Genomic DNA, 10,313 nt, shown 5'->3' with positions numbered 1-10,313 from the left:
GACAAGGGATGGAACTCGGCAAGTTTCAGTGAAGTAGCCTTAAGTAATTCATCATTCTTATAATACCACCCAGAAGAGTATACTGCTGGGTTTTTCTTCATTGGAGCTCCACTTATTTACATTATGAACTGGTCAAAAAAAAAAAAAAAAAAAAAAAAAAAAAAAAGAGCAATTCAGTCTGGCTAAAGTTTTTACCATTTTGGTTTTATTCTCGAGTGTCACCATTTTGGTTTTATTCTCGAGTGTCATGCAACTGATAGAAACTGGAACTGAACCCAATCAATCAAACCCAGAAACAAATCTACTTTAGAGAGAGAGAGAAAAACACACCAACAACAAAAAATTGATAGCAGAACCAACCCTCATATTTAATTTCTGCTACTCAGTTTTAACTCCAATACGGATAAGACACACAGGGGAGCGAAATGAAGTGTAAAATCCATACAACTCTCTTCCATGAAGTAGAAATGAGGTGACCCAGTCTCTAATTATCAAACATGGATATGTAACAGAACAATTCATGGCTCAAGTTATTCACATCGCATCAATTCACTCTTAACCAGTACTTAACAACCTCGGATTACAAGCAAGGTTCAGAACAAGAACATCTATTCAAAGCCTTTACAAATTAAACCCCCAAAATAGGATGTCTTGCACCACAAACTTCAACGATATACACCCACTCCAATATGAAGCCATTACTTCTAGTTTGGCTTGAGCATGTATCAGGATTTGAGAACAAGTGCAACCTCCAAGGCTACAGTTTCCTGGCAAGCATATGAACTAACTTTCCCCCAAACAACCTCATTATGCGGCCGCCCTGCAATATTAGACATGCTATCAGATTCTCTTTGGCTTCTGAAATTAAGACAGCCATGTAGTACAAAAATATTTACATTACAATCAAAATCAAGTATGTGTATTTTATCATTTTATCAAAACCACCACATGGCCCACCTTGGGCATTTACTACCAAATGGTTCTAACAGAGGTTTAGAGAGGTATTCTGAATCACTAGAGAATAACCGAAGGCAAAAGGTAATTCTAGTAACTTCAATAATGTGCCCAAGGCTGAAGCATTAACAGTCTTAAACAGAAAATGCTATTAACTGAACTAGACACTAAATAAGAAACTGGAGCTAATACTAACCAACAACAAGAAATAAGAATACTAATAAAGACTGATTAAAACTCCAAAACCAACCATGAAACAGAATACTAAAACAAACCATGGAATTTCTTCCTAATCACAAGCTAAAGAAGTGCCATACCGACTAGAACTCACACAAATAGGGTAGGAAAAAAATTGGAATTCATGACCAGCCTCCAGCATTTTCAAGGAAACTATGATCAAGAACACTGTCCCAAAGTCAGAAAAGCAGGACCATTTTCTGGTCTGGTTCTTCTCATTTACTGGTTGGGTGTGCCCTAAGCCCTGAATTTGCATTACCTATAGGTTTGATTGAATGTCATAATGATAAATCACGAGGATGCATATAGTTTTTGAAACAGCCACTCTTCAGTTCACTCTTTTTTAATATTTGTACGGAGGACGGGGATCCACAATCATCCAGACTTTTATTTAACTGCTTCATTGTTTCAGACCCAAGTGGAGGCCTCAAAAGTTACAAAGATGAATCAGAAGAAAAGAAGGGGAAGAGGATGGGACTGCTCCAACAGATGCGGAGGCAAGTAGCATAACTATCACAGCAAAAGTAGCACGCAGGGATATCTTCAGACTGAATCTCCTATATACAAACATACATCATGAATACCTGCTAAGCAAATCAAATAGAATATGTTTAAAAGACCCAGTACCAGTAAATGCAACGCAAGTTCCTGTGGGAGATGATTAATCTATTGACATTCAAGTTGTTTGTTGATCAAAACTCAACTTACAGCCCATGCCTGCAGAAATAATCTAGGTAAGAGAAATGGAAAAGATGGATAAGAAGCACACTCTTATGATGTCCTCCAATAAAATAGAAGCCTAAGAGGAAGGATAGATATAAACAACTTACCTAGACCGTTTGGCACTAAAATTGGTTCCATCTCTGCTGGTCTTGCCCAGGAGCAGAGCTCGTTCCCTCTCCTTTTCTCTCTTCTCTCTCCTTAGCCGCTCCTCCCTAAGTTCCTCTAGTGTCTTCTTCCCTGATTTCTTACTCTCCCCAGGCTTCCCTGATCCTGATGAAACTCCATCACTCTCAGGTTTCACATCATCAGATGGTCTCAAAAGGTACCATGGTTTTTTCACGCCTTTTCCAGCAACACCATATCCCAACCTGTACTTTTCATCCTCTGGCAGAACCACTTTTGGGGCTTTCTCTTCCTTCTTTGCTTTCTTCTTCTTGGAGCTCTCCCTTTCAACATCTTTCTCTTCCTCATCACCCAAAGAGGGAAATATTTTTAGGCCTTCAAAGAGATTGATATGACTTGATTTTTGTTCGGATGAGACAGGAGCATTTTGCTCGGATGAGACGGGAGCATTTTGTTCGGATGAGACGGGAGCACCCGCTTGATCGGCAGGAGGTAAACCACGGTTTTGCCTGAGCCTCTCTAGACGGAACTCTGCTTCACGCTTCCTGGCTTGTTCTAGCTTGAGCTGCTCTTCTTTGGCTGCAGCTTCCTCATCAAGTCGGACTTTTTCTCTGTTTTCAAAGTTATAGACATTCCAGCGCTTTTGCGGCAGAATGTTTAGACCTCCATGACCTCCCATATCTTACCTGCAATTGACTCACAATTCAGAGATAATATTTTTAGGACTTCATGAATTTCTTTGGTTGGAAGAAGAAATAAAGGGGAAAACACTCAGGGCAAAAACAACAGAAGAAGGAGAATTAAACTTGTAGATTGGGATTTCTGATGAATGGACATAACAAGAAAAAAAACCAAGTAGGGAATGGGGGTGTTAGTCAGTTCTTTTGAAGGAAGCATTTTTCATTAAAATACCATATGACTGATATTCAAAGTCCACGCAAGCAGAAAAATAATTTTGCACTAGACATAGGAAGCACAATAAAAATTATGGCGGTAAATTAACATAAATTATGTAAAGGCAAAAATCAGGTTCTACAAGAAAGAGAGGACAAGAAGTGTTTTAAACTAACAAGAGATTAGTGATGGAAACCAAACTGCAGGCAGCAAGTAATGCTTCATACTTTGTTATCCTTGCCTGCAGAAATAACAAAGGCAGCAGAAAGAACAGTTCACTAGTTCCAATCAGCTTCTTTGGAACTCCTAAAGTCATAATGGAAGGGAGAAAAAGTAGCTGCTGGAAAAATGGACTAAAGGGCGTAGGAGCTTTAGATGACAAACACTGCAAAAATAGTTAATAGAGACAAAACTCATGACACACTTGGTATATAAATTATGACAAAAGTAATGCAATCACAAAGTGTTAACTATTAACTATTAACCATTAGTCAGACCCATTTGTGTCTTGTGATTGCATTAATTTTGTCATAATTTATATACCAAGTGTGTCATGAGTTTTGTCTACTGAGTTTTGCTGGGTCTGATGGCAAGTGAACCATTTGAAGGCAAGAAAGAATTTCTGCACAAGAACCAAAGCAAAAACTGGGTCTGATTGCAAGTGACCATGCCATTGTAGTACTGAATAGCCCTTCCTTTTTTTTTTTGGTGGGGGTGGAGGGTGTTTTGGGGTTTTTTCCCTAGGGGGATCAAGGTAAAACATGGGCGAATTTCACCTGATTCGGTAAGTAGCGAACCGAAACAACCTCGAATTTCGAAAATGCAAAATATTGCTGATTTTTCGACGATATCTCGCTTTTTTATCAAAATTTTCACAACTTTTAGCGATTTTTCACCAACTCCTCTCTCCTTCTTTCTCTCTCATGTCATCCGGGGTTGGGTGCCACAAATTAAGAAAAAACAAAGAGAATGTATGGTGTTGAGGAATCAAACGTGGCTAATGTAATTAATGTACACTTCACCCAAGAGTTTACCTTATTATTCACGCTATTGTATTCTCCTTTCTCTCACCTTCTCTTGTTATTCACATTATTTTTTTCTCCTTTCTCTCACCTTGTCTTATCTACTACCATTAAAAATCGTCTTTTGAGTTTTAACTTGTCTTGTCTTCATTAATTTTTTACATTACATTGTCTTTTGATGAAAGCAACTACAGAGGAAGCCAAACGGAGTAATGTCATCTCCGTTGAGTTGAAGACATTTATTTGCAGAGATCTAATGAAATGGAAGAACAAATTTCCAAAAATCTAATTGTTGCTGCTCCTCTTCCCCTTCTGGTTTTGGATTTTGGAGAGGTGTACTTGAAAGATATAAGGTGAGTCTTTGATTGAGATATATGCTTAGTCTCAAGAATCAATATCGGGTAATAAAGTTCAAGTGTGGGGGATCTTAAATCAATGGTGAGAAAAATTGTCATAGCTATTGATCCTGTATGAGTGCTTACCAATTGTTAGAGTTGGAATTTGCAATGTTTTATTTTGAACTGAATTGGAATTTTGGATGTATATTCTCTGCAAACATCCACGAGACAAAACTCTTCCTTTAGGGGTAACCTCGTGGTTTAAAGGCTTATTGCACATGCTAATTGTAACCGTGATTCCTACGAAAGTGAGTTAGAATTTATTTTGTTGCATTAGTTTCTTACCTACATTTGTATTTTTGCTTGAGGACAAGCTTAGTCTAAGTGTGGGGGAATCTGATGAGCACATTTATGTGTGAAATTTTAGGGCAAAAAGCATGCCTTTTACCTTGGGGTATGCAAAACTAGGGGGTTAGGGATCATCTAAAGCCTAGTAGAGACATCAAAGTAGATGACTTTCCAAACGTGTCCAAAGATCTGGAGTTGGAAGTTTATCTTCTAAGTTTCCAACCAAAGATGAGAAATGTAGCACCAAAGACTAGCTAACCGACCACAGCACAAATATAGGTGCTGGAAAAGGATCTCAAAACCCAGGATCAATCCCTGAGAAAGCCAAAAGAACACCTAGAGTGGCACTAGATAGACTGGGAGTAAGGATAAAGAAGAGATGGTTGATGACTGAGAGGTCCTAAAATATGCAAAAACAACATAAAACCCAAGGTAGCTCCACTCTAAGTGGGTAAAATGCATGCTTTACGCCCTAAGATTCCACACATAAATGTGCTCATCAGTGTTCCTACTTTGTGAAGAAAAGAGCAAAAATATATAGATCAGAAGATTCAGATCGGGCTCAACAGTTGACGAACTGGCTGCACATACCGTCGACAAACCTATTTCTCAATCGACGAACTCAGCGAAACGGCAAAAGACACGATGAGTTAGGGGGCAGACTGAAGGAGGAACTACAAACTATCGGCGAAATCTCACCCATTTTGCTGGTTTCGGCAATTATGTCTTGACAATGTTCGCCGAGTTATTAATTTCTGGGGGATACGGTTTGCATTTTCTTTCCTCCCCCATATAATTAGGGCCAAGTCTTGTATGAAATAAGGGGATCTTGTCTATTGCTTTGTATGCCCAGCAACAACATGAACTTGAGGAGGCCCCTTTACAATTTCAAGCCATGAAAAGGAAGCAAAAGGAATCAAAATCAGTCTAGAAATTAATAATCAACATTGTCAAGACATAATTTTTTCTGGCTTCATCTTTGGAAATTCCAAGGTTAACCCTTCCCCCCTCCCCCTAAGTCTCGCTCAATTTTGGTCCTACCTTCCTTCCCTACACCCCTCTTCCCTTGACCAAACCATCTGGCTACGTTCCCCTACAGGCCCCTTCCCCACTTCCTTTGCTTGTAAGCCTTCTCACTCTCCTGGTCCTCAAGTCACCCAGCACCCTCTGGTTTGGTTGAGGGCCATAAACCCCACCATTCCTTCACTTTATGGAGAACCTTTCACCATTACCTTGCCAATAAATCTTTCCCTAACAGCAGGACCTCCCAGTCATTAACCATCTCTTCTTTGCCCTTTCTCCCAGTCTATTTAGCGCCACTCTAGGTGTTCCTTTGGCTTTCTCAGGGATTGATCCTGAGTTTTGAGACCTCCCAAAGGGGGGGCCTTTCTCATCCGCTTCTATTAGAGGAACCGGAACCCCAACTTGGCCAATCCGGGGAGAGCCTTTCACCTGAGCTGCGCGCTTGCTTAAGCCCTTTGCCATCTCTTTCCAGTTAGCACCTCTATTTGTGTTGTGGTCGGTAAGCTGGTCTTTGGTGCTACATTTCTCATCTTTGGTTGAAAACTTAGAAGATAAACTTCCAACTCCAGATCTTTGAACATGTTTGGAAAGCCATCTACTTTGATGTCTCTACTAGGCTTTAGATGATCCCTAACCTCTTAGTTTTGCATACCCCAAGGAAAGATTGAATGATGTTGCCTCGGGTCTTGGTTCTAATTTAGTGCCAGCTAGTCGTTTTAGTCCTCCACCCCCCCCCCCAACGGGCCCTTTCCCCTGTTTTGGTTGCCCTAGTTCTAGGCTCTCCTCCCTCTTTTTTCCTCCCCTGCTCTCCTTTTTGTACATGCCTCTTCCTTTCAAGGCTTTCGGTAATGGGATTTTTCATTCATCTGGAAAAAAAATCACCTAGTACAAAAATATGATCTCCATCAAGCTTACAATAAATATTGCAAGTATCACAAACAACCTTGACTAGTTTCAACTAGCGACAGAAAAACTTAACAAGTCATAGTGAAGCATAAGCATTTGACGAATAAGTAACAGTAAACCATTCGAATTTCAATTTATTCATAAAACACACAAAGAGCAAAATGATTTGCTGAAACCACGAAATTGTAACTCAAACCTTAACTAGTAGTCGAAGAAAGACACAGCCAGCTCGAAGTGGACCAATTCAAACGAAACCTGCGAAAGATAATAATAAGAATACGATATTAGTAAATCAAGCAATTATCCGGGTTTCGCGGAACATCGGTGGCAACCGCAAGGCGCGTAAGTTGGATTGGCAAGGGAGTAGCGGATGAAGATCGCATACGTAGCCGGTAGCCCTGGCGCTTGACCACCGGTGGAAGTGTAGGTTGAGGTTAGCGTTAGGGTTAGGGTTTAATGAATCGATAACTGTAAGATCAAGGATTAAAGAGAGAGATAGAGAGGGGGAGAGGCGTGGTACCTGTGATGCCAGCGATCGTTTGTTTTTTCGCCTCTGCAACAAATCGAGTTGAAGAAAACGCTTTACCAAAAAAAAAGAAAAACAAATCGAGTTGAATCGCGAGACAGCGGGTTAGTCCTCCTTTATATACAGCCGCGCTGTCTCACCGCGAGCGGGAAGATGCCACATCGATCAAATGGCTCATCCAATACCATCATTCCACGTATGTAAATTTAAACGTATTTAAAAAAAAAGAGATTATGTTTTGTAGGCCTATCAAAAATTAATGTTGGATTTTTTCAGTCAATGTAATATGTGTGGCCCCAAGGCAAGCAACTATGAAATATATTCAAATTTCAAACATGAAGTCACTTAAATTAGTCTTTAAAGTATTCTCTCATTCTTAAAACTCTCTCTCTCCCCTCCCCCTCTAGACTCCATCGGATAACTTGGGTGTGCAGCCTCTCTCTCTCTCTCTCCCCCTCCGGACTCCATTGGATAACTTGGTGTGCAGGTAAGTCTTCACTTTCTTCTTCTTCTTCTAACGTTTGTGTTGTTGTTCCTGCTTGGTTCTTGGTATTGTGAATATAATAGTTTTCTTTCTTTGGTTATGGTTGGGGGGGAATATTAACCTAGTTATGTCCTCTACTTTGGTCGTGATTCTGGCTTTCTCTTTGGTAGGGCATTCATCATTTTTTGATAAGAAAAATAACCCTTATGGGTTATGTCCTCTATTTTTTCCTCTGCAACGAGATCAAGTTAGTGTTACTAGAATCAGACTTTCAATCTTTGGTTATGGTTGGGCATTCATCCTTTTTTTGATAAGAAAAATAACCGTTATACGTTCGAGAGAGAGAGACCAGCCAGTCTAGGGTGTAAATGGTCGGATTCGGATTGGATGGTGACAATATCATATCACATCTTATTATATTTTCGAATAATATTTTTATCGGTTCTTGGACAAATTTAGTAGATGATATTCAGATAGTTATTTAAAAAAAAAAAAATTATTCTAAATGAGTATTAATATAGATCGAATACAAGTTTTCGAATACCTCTTTACCTTTTTGTTTGCGAGGACTAGGTTTGAAGTATAGAAATTTAGCAACTTTTCATTTTTCTCTACTCTTTTGAGGCTTTTATTTTCTTAAATTTTTTATTATTGATTTTTCTTTGATTACATCATCAGAGAGAGCTAGGAGGATGTAATCAAGGTGTGCAATGTGTAAGGAAGCTGACAGTCTATTCAGAGACCATAATAGCTGAGACGCCGTGGCTCTCTCCCATTTTCTCTTTGGCAGTAAGGAAACCATTTCCCATTCCATCCGGTTGAGTTGATCCAAAAAATACTTGGTGTAATCCCAGATGAGAAACTTTGCTTAAATTCTGTTTTTGATTAATTTTCTTATAATGCAGAATGGCAGATTTTACATTTGATCTCAAACTTGTCATCTTGTATGAGATCTGCAATAAGATACAAAGAAATTCAAGTTGCTGAGGAACCAAGGAATCCTAACAAAGATTTAGTTGCCAACAGTGAGTCTCACCTTCTCAGTGAAGTTTGTTTAGTTCAAACATCTGTATCAATGTTATCAACAAAGCCCATTAATGAGGATAGCGGAAAAGATTTTGTAGGCTCCCTTTCTGCCATTAATATTAAGGATATAAAGAAGAATTTTAAGAACATAATCTTGCTCTCAATCCTTTGACATGTCCCATGATTTCTTGATGCAATATGAAAAACCAAGTTTCCTGACTGTTGTCTGCAATACTATTAGGTTGTGGCTAAGAGTGGGTCCTGGGGAAAAGTAACAGGGTTTCTTTACCAGATGGAGGAGGAGTTGATGGCACCACCAACAGTTGCTGCTGTCAGTGTTTTTGAGTTACTAAATCTAAGAATCTGCCTAGTTAAAGAGGCAAGCTTACCTTCTCTGTATCCTTACAGATTTTGTGGGATTCATCTTTGGGTGTGTCATGGCTGAAGAATCTTCTTATCGACACTCGACAGAACTGCTCATCTGCAAGTGGTCCAGGACTCAATTAAATTGCTTGGGTATGTTTTTTGCTTTGGAATTCTGTCAGTTTCAAATTATTAACTTTTTTCATCTTAATCATGAAATCTTTCTTAGGCACAAAAGCTCACATTATTCAGAATCATCTTCTCTGTACTTATCTTGGTGTCTCTGTCTGTATCTACTACTACTACAAAACATGTACATAATGCAAGAGAAAAAAAGTTAACAACACTTGAAGCTAATCACTCTTTTCTCCTTTATATGGTCTCATCTTACCTTGGATTCTCATTCTTCTATTGACATAAGATCTTCTGTGTAGAGAAGGTGCAATTCCCTGCAGCACCCTTATAGTAGGAGCTAACCTCATTGAAGATGAATGAGAGATCTCTTTATTTATCCAATTATACATGTAAATGAAAGCATTGATCTTCTACCAAATGTTCTCTTATGCAGGTTTACGCTCAGCAAAATTGAAGCCATTGCTCATCGTAGGAGTTATTGCAGCGCGATATATGATATTACCAGTAATTGGAATTTGTGGTTAAGGTCGCGGGCAAACTGGGTTTCTTCTCACTGGACCCTCCCTATCGATATGTCGTAATGTTACAGTTTACACTTCCACCTGCAATGAGCATCGGTATTTACTCAATTCCAGATTTTATTTCACACTTCAGTAAGGCTTTAGTCATGTTCATGGTGCCTAAAACCTACTCAGTAGATATCAAGCATATATCATATGAAGCCCTTCACTTCCATTAACAGAACATAAACTGTGATGCAGGTCTGTTTGATGTTGAGAAAGAGGAGTGCACAGTTCTATACTTTTGGACATACCTGGATGCATGCAGCCCTTTCCCTTACCCTGTGGTCTACAGTGTTCATGTGGTTTCTATCATGAGCGTGATAGAAACTAAGCAAAGATTTTGGTAGACCAGAGCTGCTGAGAGATCCTGATAGTTGAGGCAGTCATTCTTTTACATGTTTGATAAATTACAGTTTGCTTTTTGTTCTGATTTTGTTTGAAATATATTTAATTAGAATGCCAAGGGAAAGATAAGTTGCACCATTATGATTAAGCTCTCTCATGACCTTGGATAGGGTTTATCAAAAAGATTGAACTTCTTTCAGTTTATACACACAAAGTAAAATTTTGGAAGGACGATAAAATCAGATCGCCTATCATACTCGTTACAGTTGTTTCGGAGGAACTACCAGAGTCTGTTACTGCAGT

General features: G+C 39.1%; 1 protein-coding gene and 1 pseudogene across 4 annotated transcripts; one reads left to right on the top strand and one right to left on the bottom strand.

Moving 5' to 3' along the window:
* Window positions 1-228: 228 nt before the first annotated feature.
* On the bottom strand, window positions 229-7,186 carry LOC149014987 (leukocyte receptor cluster-like protein). Of its 4 annotated transcripts, none has more exons than XM_089157048.1 (4): window positions 6,954-7,062; window positions 6,765-6,823; window positions 2,022-2,723; window positions 229-1,908 (listed from the first exon to the last, which is right to left on the bottom strand). In XM_089157048.1, exons 3-4 carry the CDS (start codon window positions 2,714-2,716, stop codon window positions 1,896-1,898), a joined length of 708 nt encoding a protein of 235 aa, XP_089013174.1. In that variant the 5' UTR covers window positions 2,717-2,723; window positions 6,765-6,823; window positions 6,954-7,062; the 3' UTR covers window positions 229-1,895. The 4 variants fall into 4 exon arrangements, 3 of the variants coding, with proteins under 3 accessions (XP_089013174.1, XP_089013175.1, XP_089013176.1); XR_016173639.1 differs by having other exon boundaries at window positions 234-820; window positions 1,819-1,908; window positions 6,765-7,062; XM_089157049.1 differs by lacking the exons at window positions 6,765-6,823; window positions 6,954-7,062 and adding an exon at window positions 7,089-7,186.
* Window positions 7,187-8,288: 1,102 nt separating this feature from the next.
* Window positions 8,289-9,980, top strand: LOC149014986 (protein PIN-LIKES 7-like; annotated as a pseudogene).
* The last annotated feature ends 333 nt before the right edge of the window (window positions 9,981-10,313 follow it).

The sequence above is a fragment of the Hakea prostrata genome, chromosome 5 (genome assembly GCF_041222555.1).
Source record: "Hakea prostrata isolate BN-2017 chromosome 5, UWA_Hpros_2, whole genome shotgun sequence".
NCBI lineage: Eukaryota > Viridiplantae > Streptophyta > Magnoliopsida > Proteales > Proteaceae > Hakea > Hakea prostrata.
The sequence above is the reverse complement of the archived record's forward strand: the minus strand, read 5'-3'. Positions and strand labels throughout refer to the sequence as shown.

Coding starts and splice junctions, on each gene's coding strand:
- LOC149014987 (XM_089157049.1), bottom strand. CDS start 2,716: ATGGGAGGTCATGGAGGTCTAAACATTCTGCCGCAAAAGCGCTGGAAT.